Below are 23,836 nucleotides of genomic sequence, written 5' to 3'. Positions count from 1 at the left end.
GGAGCTCGATTTCTTTTAAAGTTTTAAATTCAAATTTATCGGGTGCTACCAATTTTTATGGAATCTATTAGTATAGAACTTTGGTTCGACTTTAATTGAGTCTTCCGCTCACTAAGAAAGGTGCCAAAAGTAATTGAAGTACACGTAAACTAATTTCGATATCGACGTTAAAATTAAAATTACACCTAGTCACACTTGGCGATTCCTTCAAACAGACAGTCCTTCCGCTCTCTCTTTTCAGCCTACTATACCATATATGATATACCCTCCTCGTAATTGATGGACTCTCTCATGCCCCTTTTCCCCTTTCTCTTTTTGTGTCTTTTCCCACCTCCTCTTTTTCTCTTTTCTATCCAAAGTGGTAGTTTTGATTGAGAAATACTACTATGCAACTGACACATTACACACAAACCCACAAGCCTATTTTGTGATCTAAAGTTATTCTTCTTCCATTCCTACTTCTTTGAATTGTTTTTATTGTATCAAGAAAAGGCCACTTGTCTCACTTTTTTCCTATGTTTTTGTTTAATTTCTTTTTTCTGTCGGTCAGGATATTCGGTCTAGCTTACGCGCACCTCGACTATTTCCCTCCTCAGCCCGGTCAAAGACAGGCGGTCATCCACGTCAGGGCTAGAGAATTCACAAAAAATTTCCTATGTTAGTGCCTTAATACTTTTATACTAATGTGTGTACGTATCTATACACACACTTAAACCGAACTGAAAAAGCAAAAGATTACAAACTGAGAAAGCAAAAGATTACAAAGATTAAACAAAAAAAATGTACCTGACCTGTGTGCTTTTAATTTCAATTAAAATCATAAAAATCATCCAAGATGAATAATAAAAGTTAAGATACTACATACACAATTTTCGGATAAATGATGGCACTGAATGTGAATCTGTTTCTCTAAAAAATGAAGTGTCTATTCCAATGACTGTACTCATCAAGTGTGACCACCACATCATAAATCCTTTGAATCCTGCATAAATACTGGAGAACTATTACTGGACAAAAATATTATTGCAACATCATTCCAATAAAAAAAAACCTAGCCAGTATATTTCTGTGAACTTTATCTTTAATTTAAACAGAAAATGAGAGAAAGAGAGAGACAACAAACCTTTGCCTCACATGCATTCCACTTTTCATATACAAAATCCAAAACTTTCCTCATTCACAAGAAAAGCACAAAAACCTGGCCACTTCCTATATTACACCACCATACATACACCAACTCCCTTCACTCCCAAACTATAAAACACACAATTAGAGTACCCATCAAAGTACATTTGATCACCTCTCCACATTTCTCTTCCCCCGACCAAAGAAAACACATGAAACCAAATCTTCTCCTTCTCCTCCCTTAATCTCTTTCTCCAACTACTAATCCACTTACAAACTTAGTTTCAGCTCAAAACAACTGAAAGATACAAGATGAGGACAGGAGGTTACACTGTCCATCAAACTCTAACTACAGAATCAGCAACCATAGTAAAACAAGCCATAACCCTAGCCAGGCGGCGCGGCCATGCCCAAGTCACCCCTCTCCATGTGGCCACCGCCATGCTTGCTTCCTCCACCGCCCTCCTCCGAGCCGCTTGCCTCCAATCCCACTCCCACCCTCTCCAATGCAAAGCCCTGGAGCTTTGCTTCAACGTGGCCCTAAACCGCCTTCCCACCACCGCGTCAAGCCCTATACTTGGCCTTCACTCACACCACCACCACCCCCCTTCCCTTTCCAACGCCTTAGTTGCGGCCTTCAAGCGAGCTCAGGCTCACCAACGCCGCGGCTCCATTGAAAACCAACAACAACCCATTTTAGCCCTCAAAGTAGAGCTAGAACAGTTGGTGATCTCTATCTTAGATGACCCAAGTGTCAGTAGAGTCATGAGAGAAGCTGGTTTTTCTAGCACACAAGTGAAAACCAATGTAGAACAAGCTGTCTCTTTGGAGGTTTGTTCTCACAGTTCCATTGAAAGCGCAAAACCTAGTCCAATTCTTGGCTCTAGCCATCATGTGTCCCAATTTCCATCTTTGAGTCATTTCAAAGTGAAATTCAACACCCCCAATGATCACGTTCGTAACGAAGACATAACGGGTGTTTTGGACTCGTTGATGAGCAAGAAAAGGAGAAACTCTGTTGTCGTCGGGGAGTGTCTAGCGAGTGCAGAGGGAGTGGTGAGGAGAGTGATTGATAAGTTTGATAGGGGAGATGTTCCAATTGAAATGAGGAATGTGCAATTCATAAGCCTTCCTCTTATGTCCTTGAAAAACCTTCCCATTGATGAGGCTGAAAAGAGGATAGGGGAGTTAAGGAGCCTTGTGAAAGGGTATCTACCCAGAGGAGTTGTTTTGTATTTGGGTGATCTCCAATGGGTATCTGAGTTTTGGTCAAATTATGGTGGGCATAGCAGAAGTTACTATTGTCCTGTGGAGCTCATGATCATGGAGCTTAGTAGATTGTTGGGTGGTGTCAATGGGGAAAGTGGAAAAATATGGCTGATGGGAATTGCAACTTTCAAAACTTACATGAGATGCAGGGCAGGGCAGCCTTCTCTACAGACTCTTTGGCAGCTTCACCCTCTCACAATTCCTGTTGGCAGCTTGGGGCTTAGTCTCAACCTTGAAAGGTACAATTAATGTTTTTCTGACATCAACTTTCGGAACAAGTGAACAAAATTTTAATACAGAAAACCAATCCCACATGTTCCGGTGACATTTTCGGAATTAATTTTTCGTACTTGGCAGTGTTTAGTTCGAAATGAAAGAACAAACTCGTCATGTTCTGTATGACAATTTCGTATAGAAGTTGAGTTTGTATGACATTACTCAATTTAATTAGTGTCCTATTAATCATGCTTTTCGTTGCTTTTTCCAGTGATTTGGAAGGTCAGTTTGAAAGCAAGGTATCAGGGCTAGAAGAGTCCAGGTGGTCAGAAATCAAGCTTGGAGTTGAGAAGAACCTCACTTGCTGCAAAGAATGCTTGGCTAGTTACAACAAAGAAGCTCAAAGCATAGCATTAAGTACTAGTTCTTGCTACAATGAGTACTCCACCACCACTTCTATTAGTTCAAGCTTGCCCTCATGGCTCCAAAAGTACAAGCAAGAGAACAAAAGCAGCCAAACTACCCATGACCAGGTACCAATTTTGACCAATATGTCCTTGTCCTATCAAGTTTTTGTCAGAAAGCAAGGTGAAAAGGATTAGTGAAATGAAAACTCATAAATAGTGGAGTACTACTTTTGTACAGAATGACTTTGGCTCAATTATGAGCATTCTGTTTCAAAACGAAAACGTCACTGTCACATCATTCTCGTCTCTCATTTTCTATTGAAATATTTTGTACGAATAGGCTTTTCGAATCTCAGATAACATATATCGTTCCTCTACTGCTGTTGTTGCAGGAATTCAACAAGCTTAAAGAACTCTGCAAGAAATGGAACTCGATTTGCAGCTCAATCCACAAACAGTCAAACTTCCTTGGAAAAGCCTTGAATTTCTCTTCCTCATCATCTCCTTGTTCCTCTACTTCAATCTCTTCACATGACCAAAGCAGCCACAACTTGCACAACTCCCTTTTGAATTGGCCAACACTCTTCGAACCCAAACGGTCCCCTAAAGAACACCAATTCTTAGTATCCCAAAATGATTACAAGGGCACAGAACCAAAACCAGACCTTTTGTCCAACCCTAACTCCAGTCCTAACTCTGCTTCTTCAAGTGAGGCAAATGAGGGCTTTGAGTGCTTAAACAGCTTCAAAGAGCTTAACCCTGAGAATTTGAAAACGTTGTGCAATGCATTGGGAAGAAAAGTTCCTTGGCAAAAGGAAATAATTCCGGAAATCGCGACGACAATCCTTGAATGCAGATCTGGAGTTATTTCAAGAAAAGGAAATTTGAAAAACAGAGAAAGCAAAGAGGAAGCTTGGTTGTTTTTCCTAGGACTTGATTCCCTAGGAAAGGAGAAAGTTGCAAAGGAGCTAGCCAAGGTTGTGTTTGGCTCCAAGAGTAACTTTGTCACAATTGGAATAAGCAGCTATTCAGCAACAAGAGCTGATTCCAGTGAAGAAGAATTCAGCAACAAAAGAGCAAGAGACGAATCAGGTTCGAGTTACCTCGAAAGGTTCGCACAGGCAGTCGAAGAGAATCCGAGCCGCGTGTTTCTCATGGAGGATCTAGAGCAAGTTGATTACTTTTCTCAAAAGGGAATTAAGAAAGCAATTGAGAGTGGAAGAATCACGTTCAACGGTGGGGAATCGGTTCCTCTCAGGGACGCAATTGTCATTTTCAGTGGCGAAAGTTTAAGTTCCATGTCTAGAGCTTGTTCTCCTCCCATTATCATCATGCCAAAATGTGGAGGAGAGAGGGAAGAGAAAGATGATGAAGAAGAAGATGACTCAGAGCTGGAGAGAAGAGTGGGTGGTACTGCATTGGATTTGAATTTGGCCACTGGAGATGATAGTGGGGATGAACATTCAGTTGGTGAAATTGGTATACTGGACTCTGTGGATAGGCAAATCCTCTTCAAAATTCAAGTGTTGTGAGATGTACTCTCTCTCTTTTTTTCTTTTTTTGGGCTTTAGTTTTGGTTTATTTTTTCTTTTCGTTTCTTTTTTAGTTGGATGGGGGAAAGAAATTACTGTTAAATCAAAACTAAGCACTTCCATGAATGTCATGTACTCTTACTTGTAGATTGTATATTGTAATACTTGTCCGATCTTGTCGTTCGTAGTAGATTGTTCTGTTCAACTTCTGTGTTTGATTTTTCCTTTATAAAGTTGTAGTTCCAAGTGTAACACCTTTTTTTTGTTTATGGAGGTAACGATTGTGGTGTAACGGTAACGGGAGCATCGTACTATACGTTAACGGGAGTCGGTCGTAGCTGTCATGAATTTTTTTGACAGTTATTTTTGGAGAAAAAATTAATTGCTCAAAGCATAGCCATGAATCGAAAAGGGGCCGATGCGTAACGGTAACCGGCTGATGCGTAACGGTAACGAGCCAATGCGCATTCGATTTTTCATCACACCAATATATCCTGATGTAACGGTAACAGGGGACTCAAAACCTTTACGAATTTGCCGGTACGTTACGTAGCTTGCAGATATTTAAAGCCATGGCTGGCAGCCAAATTTGCCATGCAATTCCTTTTTAAAATCCTGGCTTACGCACAAATTTTTTGTACCAAAAACCAATCAGTCTGATTGGTGGTGACGTTGGTGTATATTTGTATACTTGCAACGCTAAACGGAGTAGGACTGATTGTAGCATTCAGTGTGAAAAGTGTACGCCCGCTGTTCATATTTTTTGCATGGATGACCTCAGGAAATTTTTGTTACATGCAGCCTCTCTCTCTCTCTCTCTCTCTCTCTCTCTCTCTCTCTCTCTCTCTCTCTCTCTCTCTCTCTCTCTCTCTCGGGATATTTCGGCTCGATAATATTGGTCTTCTGTGTATATCCCATCCGGACAGGAGTACTCACGGTCGTCTCGACGTTTGAATAACGTTTTGGACTCCAGAGCTCTCGGTAATTCTCATCCAGTCGATCATGTTCAAGTACGCAAAAGCGGTGGCTATGCAGTTTGGCGATTCTGTATAGATTTGAACTTTCTAAAGATAGGTTTTCTAGTTTCATTATTGTTTTGGACTCTTTATGCAAAGGAAACATAATCTAACAAATATCCTAACTTTAAAAAGAATTAAATCTGTGGCTCTAAATATAGTCTTACCCTCTCGTTTGGGTTTTGACTAGACTTGAGAGATCCTCTGAGAGACCCCTAGGGGGTCTCATCTGTCAAACCTAAATGATTCTTTGTTCGATCTTCATCAATTTTTTGGTTGCCCTTTTTATGGTGGATTTGATAGGCCTTTGGCCATATAGGCGATTATTTATATTGGCGATTTCTTCCAAATTGAAACCGTAAGGTTTCATAAGAATCATCTATTTTTGCGTGGCCTTCGGTCACTTGGTGGAATTCAGGTTTTTTCTGTCTTTAATGATTTTTTTTTCAATTTTTTTACTTAATTTTTACTTTTTTAATATATACAGTGTATTTCTATTCAAAAAGTAGAGTTTATTAAAATATCAAAAAAAAAAACTAAATACGCAAACCTATAAGACTTTTTTATCTCAAAATTGAGAACCATACAAAGTGAACATCGTTTCTTATTTTAAAAAAACCAAGAGGCTTAGGGAGATAGGTTGAGTTGAGTTTTTGCGAGTAGCAGCACAAGAGTCATTGCCTACTCTTGTGTAGCTCTCTCTATGCATTTGTTTTCTTATTGTACTGCTTTTTTTCTTTTATCTCTATGATGTACGAAATTTCTTTAACCAATAATAAAAATAAAATCAAATAAGACTATTATGAATATTGTTGAAAAATTCTGCGCGACTGATAGTGGGTGCAACGGCGGACTAGCTTGCGATATTGGAGTATTTCTTTAATTAAACATTAATTGGAGCTGTACTCTCATAGGCACATATGCGTACTAATTTATTTCCAAGACAAGATGTGCGCAACTAGTCGAATTTCGGGGCCCTGAAGTTTTTTCTTATTAGCTTAGGGGCTCTAAAATTAAAGACCGGACAAACTCTCTAGTGGCTGTAAGAGTTTAGAATGTTTGGCCTGGGCGAGATTCGAACATGCAATCACATGAAGAACAAACACTTATTGTTATTTCATAACCTCTTGGCCGAACCCTTTGGGGTTCTCTATTCTACCTATTTGACTAATCTTATCTTTTACTGTACAAGAATGGCTTTGTTGACAAATCCTAGAAGTTTTGAATGGCTCAAATAATTGAAGAGAGATGGCCAGGATAAGCTCACGGTAGTGAACTGCACAGTACACTTCAAAAACTAAATTGCGGAAAATCATGATAATGGAAGCCAAAGATGATGAAAAAGCCAAGATTCAGGCTCCGCAATACGTTGCTTGATCCTCAGTTGTATCGAGTGAGATGTAACCTTTTGGTGTTTTGTGTGTACCATGGTTGGGTTTAGGAAGAGGTGTAAAATTTTGGTGTAATTTTATGTCATGGTTGGGTTTTGGGAGAGGTGTTTCATTTTAGAGTTGTATGTCATGGTTGGTTAATTACTTGCCAACCTCGTTTTGTTTTGTAATCTCTCTTTTGGGTCTTGGCGCATATGATCGATGGAGTGATCAAGGTCTATTCTGGCACATTTAACCTTAGCAACTTATTAAATGGATAACCAAATGATAAGATGACAAGTTTTAATTTTTCAATTTTAGTTATGCCACTGAAGATACCCTTAGTCTTTAATTTGTTAGCTAGAGTAATAGCTAGCTAGGGTCAACGTCTGTTCTCCAACCTTTGAAGCCACCGGAGGGTTTGCCCATTCGTTAGATTCAGGACTCTGAAATAAGTCAAGGTACAAGCTAGTCCAGACATCTAGTTATAAAACATAAAAATAAAAAGCCCGGCCATTCCCCAATTACACCAACATAGTTCAACATTAAGCCAACACCATAAATTGCAAGTAGCTTTAAGTATGATTGAAACATCTTCTTCTTTATAACAAGGAGAATAAGATCTAAGAAAAAAGTATACAAGTGCATAAAAAGTTTGAGAAAGAAATTATTCATAACTTGAGAGTGCTGCTAAACTAAAGCTACTTTAGAAAGAGAGAAAAGAAAAATCTTCCTTAACAAAACAGAATATTAGGCCACCCCAATTATTTTCACAAATGGTGCGCCAATTTTCGCTTCTCCTTTTTCCCCCTTTCTTTTGAATTTCCACACATAAACTTATAAGTTCAAAAGTTGAACGGCAGTGACCGCGATCGACGAATGAAAGCTAAAAAGGAAGATAACTATTTAAAATAACGAAACGAATATAATCTTTGAACTGTAAGTTCAATTCCTTTTTCGCCTTCCAAAAAAAAAATTTCTTTGAACTATAAAGACAGTCATCGATCCTACCACTTTATACAAAAGGATGAACATTAGCTTTTGAAGCCTTTAATTCTAATAGTGAGATCAGATAGCATATGTGCTAGCTTGAGGAAGAATGCCAGTTCTTGTGAGCATAATTCTTCTTTTTCTTTTTTCCTTTTGTGATTGTTATATGGGAGTTTTGAGTGAATAATTCTATCTTTTATTTTGCAAATTGTATTTCTCTTTTTTTATTTATCGACAAATTGTTCAAGTGTCGTGATAGCTAGCTAGTAATACATAATTTAGCTTGATCACTAGTAATATATTTCTTATTTAATTTATTTCCGTATCCGATTTAATTCCGTTCCTCAAATCATTTTTGTGTTAATTATTCGTGCTTAAGCAGGTAGACAGATGGATCAGAAGAGTTTCCTTGGCCTTAAGCAAGTGATCTACTAGTAATCTTGTACTCCAGTAAATCTATTATACTGGTTAAAGACATACACAAAATGGAAAGGAAAAGAGAAAGAGACTACACATTTTCCCTGTTTTTGAAAACTTTAAGACATGCACCCTCACTTTGTTCTACAAGCTTGAGTTTCAAGTAGGTTTGGTCAGTTGAAGACCATGCATATACCTTTCTCTATCTACAAGAAACATTGGCAATTTAATATATATTTTTGCATGATTAACCCCTAAGAAAATAAAGGGTATTGTTGTAATTTCAAATAGAAGAAAGACAAAAAGTGGAGTGACAATAGCTAAAAGTAGAGTGCCAAAATCAATTTCCTTTTGCAAAAGTTCAAAAAGATTAATAAGTTTTGTCATCCGACATTCGAATACCTGGGACAGATTTCCATAACAAAAGATTTTAGCTGAAAAAATCATTCATTCGGATAAATGGTTTGAGGTATAAAATGGGTTGGGCTGGTGGAGACACAACAAGATTAGTAACAAAGACGTCATGGTACAACACAGGCACCATCGATGGACCAAGCCAGACCAATGTTTCGGGGCGCCCTATGGCACGAGCAGAAAAACACACAGGGCACGATATAAAAAGCATGTCACGGGTATATCGATCTTTCGCATTTGTGTATGAAATGAGATTTTAACTTGTTAAATAACTTTAGTTAACTCGTGGTCAAATGGTATTTGCTCTTTATTTGTACAATCAGTTAAATAACTTGGACGTATGATTTATAATATGCACTAAAGAATTAAAAAGATGTACGTTTAATTAAGCTTTCAAAGTCGTAGATGAAATTAATTTATGGACATCTTTCAAACTTCAATATGAATTTACACAATTTAGGTTCCAATCACTAGCGAGCATGTTCATGATAAGTGCATGAGATGTATAAATATTAATTAGATGAGCTTTGTAATTAATTTTTTGGCTTATAAGATTTGAAATACGCAATGATTTCTAGTTGAGTAGGTTCCAACCTAGTGAGTTTTTCCATATATATATGTATGTATGTCCTTTTTTTTTTTTGAACGGCAAAAAAATAAAAATTTATTAATCAAATGTAAAGATTACACGGAACAAGAGATTATTAGTATCAATCCCTCTTTCTTAGTATCAATCCCTCTTTCTGGGCACTGTCCTCGGTAAGTATTTTCTTCAATTAGTGCTCGTATTTTTCTTATCTTTATCTTTCCACTTATTACCCAAAAAGAGAATACCGTGCCGACGAAGTTGATACCCCTACCCTACAACAATCAAACTGCAATGATTCAATCCTTTCTACTATTATATTATGAATCTCACTTGTCAAGAAAATAATTTTTTCTAATTTGTTGTGCTATTTCATCAAGCCAAATATGTGTGCAATGATGACCAGTTGCCACTGTCAACAATTATTAAGCACTTGGAACTATTTTTTACTATTGGTGAGTGTTAGGTGAATCTGGTTTAATATCAAATTAAGGTGGTGAAGATTCACACAGATGACAAATGCAAATGGTCAGGGCCTGGTCGATCGACATCTACAATGGTTATGTTTGCTAGCACTTATAATTCAATTTTTTTTAGCTTATTTACTTAAAAAAAGAAGCTAATGAAGAGTGTTTGTTACCACTTATGAATAATCACTTATTTGGCTTTTCTAGCCTATTTGACCCAAAAAAGTTAGATTATTTTAAGCTCCAATTTGATCCCTTTTTTTTTTTTTTTTTTGGGCTTATTTTAAGTATTGTACAATAATGTTTTTGATATTGAATAACCATTTATTGCATATATTCATGTTCAATGGAAGTGATGTGTCCTAAACCACTAAGCTAGGTTTATATTCATATTTTGAGCAATTTATAAAGAAAATATTCCAAAACTTGTGGCTGTGGTGGGTCTTTGTCACCTAAAGACATGACCTCGAGCTTTGCTCCCATTTTGGAAATTAAATGAACGGCAAAAGCAAGTCTAAAATGGTTACAATTAATTTAGATTACTACTTGCAAGTGGTATATATATGTGTACAAGCTAATGATAATTTTGTTTATATATGCGAAGAGGGGATTAATTGGGAGAGCATATGACGTTTTGTGATCTTTTTATTGCAGGGAAAATAAACATCATGGACAACATCTGGTATTTGAAGCTGCTCCTTTGCCGCCATGAATGTAGCACAGATAGGGACACGGATACCTATGGGACATGACAATTCTCAGAAAATGGGCACAAACGCGATAGAAGAAGCGGTAATTTAAGAAAAAAAAAATTTAGTTGTGTAAACGTAAATTGTAACAACAAAATATTTAGGTTAGAACTCCTATCTGATGCATTATCGACCAATGATGAATGTCTATTCACATACACATATCTTTTACATATTGCACATTGGATGCAATGCTTTTGAAGTTATAAATATTCCATCTATGAAAAGGTTTGAAGAATATAAAAAAACCACCCTACTATGTCTCCATCCATGACCTTGACGTGCTGCGTGTCTCTGAAGTGTCTAATACTGATACGGCTACCACTAGAAGTGTTAGTGCATCATAGTCACCACTCGCAATGAGACAAAATTCTATTCTCTACATTAATATGTCACAGAAAGAGAGTCTGGGGCACCATGTAGCAAGGTTCTAGGGGCACCAACTAATCTCTCCAATTCTAGCATTTAAACAATAGTCATGGACATCTCTTCACATTTTGAAAACGCCATCAATACCCCCCTTGATTTCGAACTTTCTCTGATTTCTTACAATAATCCTTAAGAAAATATTTTAAATAAATTAAACAGCTTTGATCATTCGTATGAGACCCCTAGTGAATCCCACATGGTGTGATCATGTGATATACATTTGGTGTACACACCAAATGAATGAATTCCCTTTGTGAACTTTTATCACAACTCTCCTTTTACTCCTATTATGCAACAAGAAATATACACATGCCACGTCGGCATCTCTCTCCCAATAAAAATAAAAATAGTCCTAACAGAAAATAAAACCCAAAAGTTAACGGGCCCCACTTTGCGGATCAAGTGGTAACATGATCAAACTGGTTAAAGGTGAGAATGTTCGATTTTTGACCGGCACATTAATCCAATTTTGACCATCTTATTTTATACTTAAAAAATGAAACAGGAAATAATTTCTATACTCTATTTTCTTATAAATCTTTTAATTTATAAATAAATTAACTCACTACTTGAGTTTATAGCTGTTGCAATAATTTTGCTCAACCTTGCCCAAAAAAAGTATTAAATCTTTTATGCCTGGTCAAATTTGACCAAGCAGTCTCATGTGTATCGCGCCAACAAGAGGATACCCAAGCCAATCATTCAGTTAAGAAGGTAAATAAAAAAATCACTATTCTGGCGACCGGAATGGTGTAATAATCGTAACTCGTACCTATTACTGTTTTGTTGTAATAAAGCTTTGTTGGCTATTTTTTTTTGAAATATATCTATTGCGTTTACATTAGCACGCACAGACAACTTAAAAGTCTATATGATGATATAGACTCACAAACTAGTCACGATTTTTAGGCCCCGAGGTCAGGACACTAATTTAAGTGTGGATTTTCATTTTAGAAAATGCGTAGTATGTTATTAAATTAATTTGCAGAAACCTCTCTTAAACTTTCTTGCTATTATATTCAATTTTTTTCCTTTGTGTTTGTTGTATTTAATTGTCGGACCGCTTTTCTATCATCTCTCTTAAAATCAATTGGTGTTAAAATGGATTTCAATTAAGCCTTTTATGACATTCAATATCGCACTCGCAAATCAGTTTTTAGAACGATCGTAACACCAATTGATTATAACCAAATTCATAAAAACACTATGTGCCCAACAATGATTAACCAGTCATCTCAATAGCCCAAAAAGTTCACTGATTAAACCATAATAATTCACCAAGGTAGCCGTTCTGGGATTTGATATCAGAACATGATCTAGAAATCATTACTAAGTGGGAAAAAGAGGATGAAAAGCAAAAGATATAAAAGAAAAAGTGAAAAAAAATGAAAAGAGTCACTAGATGTAGTCTTTCTAGGGTATATTAATGGGCTAAAGTTTATTTGTTTCTGTACCAACTTTTGAAAGGCAATGCCACTTTTTGCTTTCATTGCAATGCTTTGTCTTGTTCAAGACAAGCCTCCACCACACTCTAGAGTTGTGTAAATTACACTTTCCACCCCTTCACGTTTTTGTTTGACAAAAAAAATTTTATTAATTTTTGAAAATGATACAAAGATAAAAGGGGCAACGGCAGGCAAGAGCAACGAGACCCAAATAAAAACGTTGGCAAAAAATCAACAAAGGGAAGAAACACCACAAACACAGCTACACCAAAGAAAAAAAGAAACCAACCGCTCAGCCCAGACAATGAAAAAATAGGAAACGACACCAAAAAAACAACATCAAGCAAACAAGTTCTGACCATCAAAACCAAGTAAAACCCGGGCAAGCACACCTAGCGAGTTTAACAACTAAATAACAACCCCATCAATCGCAGCAAACCACCCCTTCACATTGCACCTAATCATAGTACTTGGTTTGTTTTAATTCAAAAAAAATGCGAGAAACTCGTCACATGGCATGCATTTCATGACTTCACTTAAGCGTAACAAATTATCCCGCACAATTATTCACCCGCTTTAGATAATGAAGCCGTTATTCCTTTTGCTCTACACCTTGCTTACAAGCCCACCACCAAACACTGTTGGACTTTTCTGACATGCCTCGTTGTCCCTAGCCTGCCTTATTCCCTCTAGCTTTCTTAATCGCTCCTCTTACAACCTATAACCTAGTACCTTTGATCTTCATCATTGCTAGCTTCTTCATAATTGTGACTTTTAAGTTAACCTATATATAGAAAAAAAAACTATCGATTGACAAAAAAAACAAAAAAAGTTCCTTGAAATTTTTAGGGTCATAATGATTAACCTGAATACAACGGTTACAAGTAATAATGCTATCAAGAAAGGTTAAAAACAAAAAGTTGAAATTTTAAAACCTGAAACGTAATTTACACTGGTTCTCCCATTGCATTTGGTTGTACCGTTTTGAAGCGAAGTGGGTGAAGTGAGATGAAATGTAAAGTACAGGGTAGCGAAGTATAATAATATACCTTCAAAACTAGACCTGAGCCTTTAGAGATGGTGGCACATTTGCAAAAAGGATTGGCATGGAGACAAAGTTTCCACAGCTTGAGCCTTTTGCAGTCTTTAATTAGGAAAAGAAAGTTAAAATTTGCCTCTTTTAAATATGGTCACTATCAAGCTACTTAAAGCTTCCTTCTTTCTAGTAGAAGCGTTCTTTGTTTTTGCCATCAAAGTAAGTGGTTTCTCGGATCTGAAGCCTCCTAACAATTAAAGAATGGATGTTAGTCTCACACGGAGGATTTGAATCGTCCATTAATCTTAAAATATTTTTTCAATAAACGGGTAAGCTCAATTAGATAACTACGAGTGTTTGAATCAATACACACCAATTTTTCATTCAGGATTCCCCCCGAACACTCTCGTATATTTGGTGAATCTATTCTTAGCTAGATTCTATGGGTTCATAGTATTAGTGATATAGTGATATGGTTGAGGGATCCAAGGCTTCATGATCTTTTGTGAAAGAGAGAGAAAGGTGGAGGATCAGGTCTCTGTGGCCTTTGCGACCAGTCAAAAAGAGAAGCCACACGTAAAAGCTGGCGAGAATGTTTTCGAGATTTTGTATGAAAAGCCACAATATGATGTTGCTATCAATGATTGTCTAGTGGTTTTTCCCATGCATTATGCAGAGAGAGAGAGAGAGAGGTTTTGTCACGTGCCCACCATGCTAAAAATTTTGGGCTATTAACGCACAGTCTCTACTTCATTTTGAGAGGAGTATTATTCGAGTAAGAAATAACATAAAAGCTAAAAGGACCGACGGTTCTCGTACCGACAATCATGCAGGGCCCACTTCAGGATTTTGTAAAATTTGAGCCGTTTAATAATTTTACAAAAAAACAAAACCGAGTGGATGAAAAATTAGCTCAATTTGATATGTGCAGATGCTCGTTCCAATCTTTCCATTTTCTGAGGGAAAATTGGATGAAGTCATGCAAGAAGAAGGCAAAAATCAGAATAGAATTTGGGTTTGCTCAACAAGATGGCACCATGAAGTCATGCATCACAAAATCAAAAAGAGAAGGGGCGGGGAACTTATGGGCTTAAATAAAACTTAATGGGCTTGTTGGCTTCTCATTTGGGCCCCTAAAACTTATGCATCAACAATCCAAATTTAACTTGTCACTCTACATTAGTGCCAAAACAAACATGGATGTATCAATACAACACACCACCTTTAGGCTGCAAAGATTATGCATTCATGATGAATTCGAACTAATATTTTAAGGAATGAACACTCGTGTGCTACTCCATGTGACGCAAAATGAGATTTACCACGGCTCCATTTGTTAATTCGAGTAGTTTACTTTGTAAGTGTCGATTTATTTATTGTCCATGCGAAAACTCAAGTTGATCGGACATTAGTTTCCATGCCAAAGAAATATTTATCATAAAAGAAATTGATAGTAATATTATGATCGTCCATTTCTCTTCTATCCAATACGATTCGACTAAGCTTTTGCCAATTTTTTGGATGAACAATAAGCGCATCAAGACCCGTAATATGAATGGCTCAGATCGTCAAATAGAACTATGGTAAGTCCCATTTTGCATCACATTAGGGATCATGTGTGACGTATCTTGACTCCTATATTGTAGCATACTAGCATGTTCATGTGTATTAGGACAAGATAAACACTAGAATCATATTTCTCTCTGTTTTAACCTTATTAAAATATTTATTTAACTGTTACTGTCGTTCAAGCCTACATATCCATTTTTACCACACAAAAAACAAAGCAGTCCTGAAAGTAATTTTGACTCCTCAAGCATGGCTTGTGTTTCCTCTGTCACCTTAGATATGGCTATGGATCTTAACCTGCTCACATTTGAGTTGTAAGTGAACCCAATCAAAAGCACGTGTATTGACCCAAACTATGTGTCACATAATGCGCGGATGGGACGGAGGCACAAATGCCTCTTCTAAAAACCGTCCAAACAACTAAAATTTGTGAGTGCGTAAATTGAGAGCGCAAATACAATGTATGATTGAACGGGGGCTATTTTGAAGGATTATGTGACTAATGACCCAAATCTATTAATCAGATGAGTTTGGACGAGAATTGGATTGTAAGAATCAATCTTCTAAGGCTGACAATTGAATTAAGGCTGACAAATTATTGGATAAGGATAGAAAGATCCCCTTCTTCTTTATCTTCTGATATATTCGGAATAGGAACCCTTTGCTTTTTAAGGATGCTCGTAGGGAGATGGATTTGGGTGCAAGTTGGGAGTTAAATTTAGAGGGGGAAGAAATTTTATTTTAAATAAATTCGTTGATGTGGAGGAAGAACACATAGCGGAAATTAAGGATCAATGCCCTCAGCGATTTGGAGGAAGATGATTTTTTTGGAGGAAGTTAATGATTTCGAGGGATGTGGTTCTCTTTCTTTGAAATTTTAATTCTGAGATTTAGAGATTTTTGGCTTTGTTTCATTCGGGATGTTCTTGTTTTCTTGGCGCTGGGTTGTTTTGGGGTGTAGGTTGTTGGTTTCTTAGGGAGTGCGGCTTTATGTTGTGGTGTTTCGGTTGGCATCTTTCCTTCTTTTGGTTTTGGTTCTCTAGTGGCGTTTTCGCCAGTGTGCCAGCGATACATTTAATCTTTGTAATCCTTTCAAAGATTAACAAAATCTTTTTCGCCAAGCAAAAAAAAAATAAAAGAATCAATCTTCTAAGCCTTCTAATATGGCTTGCATAATTGGAATCAGACTCCGGTTGTTCACTTCTATGGCAATGAAAGGAAAGGTTATCGAAAGGAAAGGTTATCAAAAGTTATTACTCTCGCATTTCATTTAGTTATTAGTCTCCATTACATGGGAGTTTCATGTTTAGATAGAGACACAGTTAATTAGTAAGTCCACTCTGCAGGTAAACAGATCTCAGCTGGAACTTGAGACACCTCTTTCTTTCCTGATGGAGCTCCCTTCTTAGTAAAAAACATCTTTCCATTCTTTCCACCTATTATGGGAAAAATATAAGAGATCAGTAGCAGTTTTTCCCCCTTCATTTAAGACTTGCATAACATCGCAACGAAAATAATCGAACAAAATATGCAAACGACCTAAAGACGTAAAGTGTTTAGCAGATCATGCTCAGTGTTTAGTAGATTCTTATATCATTGATAATAGTAGACATACTAAATTTGTAAAGTACGACATTCGATTCTGTATGCTTTAAGCAAATATGCTTCAGTTGTATAGTAACCATTACATAGTAAATGAAACAAGATTGTTTGTGTCCCAATGCCCTTTAGTTTTTGTTCCTCATCACCTTTTTCCAAGTTCATGTAACCTAAATATCATTATAACCCTAAACTCTAGAAAACCCATTCCTTAAACGATCATCAAACATGCTGATATCAATAAAATGCAGAGCATCGGAATGTATATTGTTTCATATTTATTTTCCCATTGGTTGAAGGAAATATGACGAATATATACACTAACCAGAGAACAGCAGTCAATCCCCAGGGCCAAAGCAAACCAATGCAGTAGATGAAGAAAACAAAACAACACAATGAATTACCAAAAAAAGAAAAACATAACACAATCCAGACAAAATGCGCCACAGAATAAAACAATTTGAAACCTACTTTCAACAATCAAGGTGGTGGTGATTTCTAGTAATAGATTGCACCCAGTTGTACCTTTTGATGAGAAAGTTGTATATATTGCAACTAACGGTTTCCGCCTATATGTAGATATCATAGCAAACCAAGAAAAGTCTGCCATTTGCGAATAATGTCCAAAACTAAAATGGTCTAATCTTCGACCTAGAATTTAGTTAACATAGAAGCAAACGTATCATCCTAGAAGCCTACTTTACGGCCAAGTCTTGCTCAATACACAGGAGTTATACTATCCATTCTATCACCAGTAATTATTCATATTATCAAATAGTCAGGTTCATTCTTGAAAAATAAACAACCCGACTACAAAATGCCCATGTAATTATCAGCTTTTCTATATACTTTCTGAGTATCAGGTGCAAGTAGGGACCTTATCGTATCACTGATGACCTTGTATCTATTACGTAAGCTTTTTTGTTTAACAATCAAAGCTATTTTGTTTTTTATTTGTGAGATGGGTATTAAGCGGGAAAGCTTAAAAAATCCAAGAAAATAATTGCTTAGATCCAAAAAAATGTAGATGACATTATGACAATAGATGAGACACACTACTTAGCCACCATTTTACATGGATCCTTAATTTTGGCTCAAGTACCCGTGTCGATATGACTATTTTACATGGATCCTAGCTCAAGTACCCGATGTCCGAAATATGTTACATGGATCCTTCATTTTGGCTCAACTACCCATGACGATGTCCAACATCCATATAAAATAGTGGCTAGCTAGTGCGTCTCATCTATGGTCCTCTAACTGTTATGATATTTACAAAAAAGGATAATCAAATTAGCTAGAAAAATGATATTTCGAGTATTTTACATGGACAAGAAATAGCAAAAACATATCTTTCGTAAGCCCTTCTTGTTTAAATACATTTCTAAATATAATTTATGGTACATAATCTGGAAAAAAAATGCAATATATTACATATACTACAAACAAGTGTTCAGGACTTGTCCTTGTACCCATACCCCATTTGGGAACACATTGTTGTATGGAAAGATAGGACTAATACCAATACTATATTCTAACACACATATCCCAGTAATATTTAAGTTTAGGAAGGTCCAACACTTGAACTTACACCCGCACCCGAGTCCATGTAACATAGGCTAGCCTAGCCAAGATTTCTCAAAATGTATTACAAAGCATAATCCAATAATACACAATAGGATTTCTCATCAATCCAGAAAAAGGGTTAATCACTAATCTTATAGCTTATACTATTGAAATTAGAATTTGTTCTGACCTATCCCCACATATTCTGAATGTATCCCGTTGTCTAATTCAACCAAGCTATTACCTTAACAATCTTCAAATTCAATCAAGTCATTTAGAATAAAACTAAAGAATACATTATTCTCGTGAGAGATCTGCATCAAAATTTTGTAAGAATAGCGCGCTTCAACCTAAAATTTTGTTTTGTTTCAAAACTTTACCTTGACAACTTGCAAGACAACAAAAAGAAGTGATTTACGTAATCTCTACTCAAGATTTTCATCAAACAAAACGCTAGGTTATTAAATGCAAAAATCTATTGTGACAAGGACAATAATGAATTCAATAAATGCAGATAACTATACCAAGCAATCTAAAGAATTAATTAGCATAACGAAATTAAATTTTGGAGATTTTGAAATAAAGCCAAAGCTTAAAACTTCTTTAATTATTTTGAGCTCCTCTTCATTTTTTTCCCAATGACCAATTGTAAAATATATACATCCATGTAAAAAGAAACAAGTTCTTGCTATTTTATGCTTGTAACTTACTCTTTTTGCTTTTTCGCACAGTGACCGGTCCATTTGAAGTGAAGGTTTGAAGAAACACCCCAGTCCCTTTGTTCTCAGTTGATTCCATGAGAAGAGTCTGGGGAAGGAAAACACCCGTCCCTCCAGAATTGCCAGCAAAACCTTTTTGCTCTTCTCCATACCTGGGGACTGGCCAAAGGCAGCATTGCTCTGTTAACACCCCATTGCCTCCATGGTCAAAGGTCTCAACCTACAACGATAGTAAATACGTCAAAATATGAAAATCAAAATGGTTAAATTAAAGGAGGCAACAGAAATCATTCATGCATGCTGCACATGTGTTACCAACAAAGCCTTTGCGAGCAAATGTCAAAAATGTTATCAACATGCAAAAAAGAAAGACTAAAGCCCTGTTTGGTTACAGTTTCTGAAGTAGTTTTTCAATTTTGAATACTTGAAAAAATTGCTTACAACATATTTATTAATTTTTTAGTCATCACCTTTTCTGCAAAAAAGAAAACCAATAAAAAGAACATGACCAAACACCACCTTATCCTTTTCAAATCTTATTTCTTTTTCTAATGTAAATAGTTCTCAAGAATCTGAAAACATCGATTTGTTATATCCTCAAGAATGTGATTTTTTTGAATAATTCTCCAAAAAGAGTCCAAAAATCGTTAACCGGACAATTTTTTTTGTTTTTCCCAGAATATAAAAACAGATCCCAAAAATAAAACAGTTGACAGAACATAAAAACTTAAACAAACAGGGCTTTAAATTTCTTATATGTTCACGAAACTAAGATTGCATGATCCATCCTGGTGTGAACAAATTTTTATTGTCTTAGTTTGAGTTCGCGCATGCAATAAGAGTAAGGAGAGATCGATCCCAAATCTGCTTGAAAAGCAAAAATATGATGAGAACTCGGCAAGAAAACCTTCTATAAAATCGAACCAAACTCCATTGGATTACCAAACATATCTAATCGCGAAGATATAAACATATGTCGTGTGTGGAAATTAATTTATTTACTAAAGTCTCATCGAAGAAAAAAGGTAAATAGGAGAGGAGGAAACGTAGGACAAATATGAAAACTCGAAAGAAGAATTGATCGGCTCATTATTCCAAACCTCTGTTGCACCCTCTTCACTGGTGTTATCGGCAAGAGCCTTAGGCTCGAAGCTACCATAGACTATCTCATGGTAAATATCAGCAGGAAGCCACTGCTCACCATCCTCCAAGTTTGGGGGGAAATCCGCCATATTCAGGAACCCAGGCAAGACCTTAACAAAGAGAAATGCATACATATATTGCTTTCAGGGCCATGCATACAACTAAGCAGCTGTCATTTTAGTGGAAGCGCCATGTTGACTATCATGAAAAAAGAGAACCCGAAAAGAGAGACTCAATTTTTGACGTGTTTTTGCCGGAATCAATATAAAGAACAGGTGTCGAAAAAGGTGGGGTCGACCTGATAGTCTGGCTATGGTTCGTCTGAATGAAGAAACACCATAAAAAATAATAGTCTTAATAATCTGGACACAGATTGCATGGTTGTTCAAGTTAAAACCTCCTGCTCTATTAGGAAAGTGATAGAGGGGAATGAGCTAGACTTGGTGCATTTACCCACTCTCTTCAAACTCAAATCTTGAGTGTCACGAAACACAAAAATGAAAACAATACCAAATTTGTCGCTGCCAATTATTATAGTCGTCAATGGCCCCTTGCCCATTTTGCGGACCCATACATAACAATGAAGATAGCAGATTCCCATCCAAAAGGAAAAACTGCGGAATCAGCAGTTCTTGAAAGGAAGTTTTGGGGATTTCTTAACTATATACTAATGCAAATATTGCTGCATAATCCAATATTGTGATCTATTTATGGTGAGGACAAATCATGAGAGAGGACTCATTCCAAAGGGAAATTGTATGTCAAAAATAATTGAACAGTGCGGTTTTTCTATATGAGCTAGCACAATCAATAATGCATAAAAATAAGGGCAAATTCATAAAATTCAAGAATTACTAAATTATAGGAGATACCAAATTTTTCTCAAGAGGATTCGATAAAATATACAGATCAGTTGTAGTTGCAAAAAAAAAAAAAAAACATTCAAGGCAAGAAAGAGATCAAATGCTTACAAATGGCAAGCGGTGAAAGAGGAGGAGATAGATAGGAGACACTTCCATGTCTTCAAATAGACACAATGCAAATAGAAAATGGCAATATACAACCAATAGAACCGATCGATAACCAGAACACCACTTTGAAATAAAGAGCTCCTGCACTTTTAGAAAAGAAACGAAGCTCACCCAAACTATTAAGACTTCAATTATAAGTTCACAAAACACGATAGTGTAACAAATTACTAAAAAAATTACCAAATGTAATGGTGCTATAGTTGTCTCCATGGCCTGGCCTCTTTCTCATTCTGCCGATCCAGACATAATTGTGATCATTGTAAGTAATAATGTTGAGGATTCACCACCTACAAAAATAAGAAATGTTGTCTATTCAGCAGCTCTTTAAAAGGAAGTTTTGGAAGGCTTTCTTAATTTGAAAATTTGATACTCAACCAAAAATAACTGCACCGAACATTATTACTATCAGGAAGTACTTGGACGGTTGGACCTACTTGAGAGAAGTCTCATGTAGAAGAGAAACTTTTGTCAGAATTACTTGAACATCAGTTTGCTCATATATGAGGTGATGCAATCAATAATTCATAATAATCATGGTAAATTCATGTGGTTGAAGACCTACTACAATAATAACAATATGTCAATAACAACAACAATAACATGAACAGTACTTATCAAATCCCCAATCGATGGGGGTATTGATAGGGGAGGACTCGAGACACCTAATTTTTGGCGACATATGCACAAAGTGGCTGCTCTTAGACATTTTAGCACTGAAATATCAAGTAGAACTACTAAATCATATAACATGACATTATATTTCTTTCGGATGATTCAATGGATATATGATCAATTCTTTTAGATGATTCAACACATTTATGATCAATTTCTCTAAAACGTACAAAAACGGAGGGCAAACAAGAGAGAATGATGCCAACAAATTGCAAGGGGTATACAATAGGAGAATATGAACAAAGTCACTCCCACCAATTAGACTCCCTCCAAATGGTTTAATCCTCTTGTATTACTAAAACAAACACAAAATTTGCAATGCAACGAACCATAAAGAGAACAAATAACCAGAACCTCGAATGCAGTGTTCTAAAAATCGGTCTAACATATAGTACCCCTGGTAAACCTACAAAGCATGAATGTACCGGAAATGACACACATAACAGTAAATTGACCACATTGGCTACATATTAGACATTTTATCAAACAGGCCGTAGTATGCAATAAAGCACGGAAAAGAGGAACAGAGAAACCGAGTCAGGCTCGAAGGAGTTGATGAATTATGGCGCCCAACAATGTGTCTCAGTCGGCTGCCTCCGTCCTCCGAATCCCTGATTTATTTCTCACTCATTTTAATTCGATCAAAATGATGCCTAGAGAGAGAGAGAGAGAGAGAGAGAGAGAGCAGCAGCAGCAGCAGCAGCAGCAGCGCTGTTCTCTGTACATGCATTTTGTTGTGGTAAAATTCTAGAAATACTCCCTGTATTTTGGATGAAATCTCAATTTCTCCCAGAAAAATTAAAGTGAGGTAAACTAAAAGAAAATAAAATTTATTTTCTTGTTTTGTTTTCTTGAAAAGGGTCTTGATAAAAAAAAAAAAATTTTTCATTTTAGCAAGATTTACGTAGGGATGGCAATTATACCCATACCCATGGATACCCAGTTCAATCTGGTCATTTAGAAGTGGATATACCCGATTATTTTACCCTATAGGGGGATGGGGGTAGTCATGAAATCTCCGGTAGGGTATGGGGTGGGTATGATTTTGCTACCCAACCCAAATATCCAAACTCGCCCTGTCGTACCACAAAAAAAAAATTAAAGCGATTCGAAAACAAGTGGATATCACCCGACCCAACCGAATTAAAAAACAATTTCCCTAAGGCCTTAACTTATACTTTAGCCCACACCATCCCATATTAGTATCGATAAATTTGAAAATGGTATCCAAAATTTTACCGGTACCAATACCGTACCAATAACGAAAACCACTATCATAATCGGTACAACATTTAAAATCTTGGCCTTTAGGGTTTTTATTACAATTTGACCCCTTATATTTTTCACCACAAGTCATCTGTTATCATATCAACCTTAGCACGCAATCTCATACCGTTTGTGAGGCGAAGTGTACCGTTGCAAATTCTATCACAATTGACAAACTTGGCACCATGCGTGCATTTTTTTAAATGAAACAAGTTTAACAATGACCTGGAGTATTTTTTTAGTGTTTAATAATACTATAGTAGTAGTAACACTTATGCTATTGTATTAGGAAAATTTCTGTTAGCATGATGCTCCCATTAAATATGAATCATTAGATTCAAAAGAGGAAAATAATGGCACAGGACGTGTTTTGATAATTAATACCGGCAACAATGATAAACTAAGAACATTTGTTAATATTGAAAATGTCCTTGGCAGACATTAATTATCAAAACACGTTCTTAGCCGTCATTTTCCCATTGAAAAATATGTAAATCATGGCCGGTGGATCAAAATCACCCAAAAAAGTAAGGTGAATTTGCTAAAAACAATATAGTTTTCCAATTTTTTCGACAAAAATCAGAATATTAATTACCATAAAAACATGGTTTACATACTATTTACTAAGGCAGTACTTACTATGTTATATGGCTACACTTACCACATTATATGGCAACACTTACTACTAAGATATTTTGACAATAAATGATTAAGTTCAATAGTTAAGATCCACTGATACAACGGTTGGGAACAAATGGGAGCATCATAGTCATCCCTAATGTCCTTAAGAGTTTTTACTGTAG

The 23,836-nt window shown here is 36.3% G+C and overlaps 2 protein-coding genes across 5 annotated transcripts; one reads left to right on the top strand and one right to left on the bottom strand.

Annotated features, from left to right (window-relative positions):
* The first annotated feature begins 1,129 nt into the window (after positions 1 to 1,129).
* Positions 1,130 to 4,759, top strand: LOC131319427 (protein SMAX1-LIKE 3-like). Its single transcript, XM_058349660.1, has 3 exons — positions 1,130 to 2,633; positions 2,882 to 3,143; positions 3,410 to 4,759. The coding sequence occupies exons 1-3, from the start codon at positions 1,438 to 1,440 to the stop codon at positions 4,547 to 4,549; spliced, it is 2,598 nt and encodes an 865-aa protein (XP_058205643.1). The 5' UTR covers positions 1,130 to 1,437; the 3' UTR covers positions 4,550 to 4,759.
* An 11,518-nt stretch (positions 4,760 to 16,277) lies between these two features.
* LOC131320378 (uncharacterized) lies at positions 16,278 to 22,483 on the bottom strand. Of its 4 annotated transcripts, none has more exons than XM_058351074.1 (6): positions 22,301 to 22,471; positions 21,276 to 21,382; positions 21,036 to 21,181; positions 20,022 to 20,174; positions 18,913 to 19,141; positions 16,278 to 16,473 (listed from the first exon to the last, which is right to left on the bottom strand). In XM_058351074.1, the coding sequence occupies exons 2-6, from the start codon at positions 21,322 to 21,324 to the stop codon at positions 16,364 to 16,366; spliced, it is 687 nt and encodes a 228-aa protein (XP_058207057.1). In that variant the 5' UTR covers positions 21,325 to 21,382; positions 22,301 to 22,471; the 3' UTR covers positions 16,278 to 16,363. The 4 variants fall into 4 exon arrangements, with proteins under 4 accessions (XP_058207057.1, XP_058207060.1, XP_058207059.1 ...); XM_058351077.1 differs by having other exon boundaries at positions 21,036 to 21,176; XM_058351076.1 differs by having other exon boundaries at positions 21,036 to 21,176; positions 21,276 to 22,483.
* Between the last annotated feature and the right edge of the window lie 1,353 nt (positions 22,484 to 23,836).

This window comes from Rhododendron vialii, chromosome 3a, assembly GCF_030253575.1.
Source record: "Rhododendron vialii isolate Sample 1 chromosome 3a, ASM3025357v1".
NCBI classification, from domain to species: domain Eukaryota; kingdom Viridiplantae; phylum Streptophyta; class Magnoliopsida; order Ericales; family Ericaceae; genus Rhododendron; species Rhododendron vialii.
The sequence above is the reverse complement of the archived record's forward strand: the minus strand, read 5'-3'. Positions and strand labels throughout refer to the sequence as shown.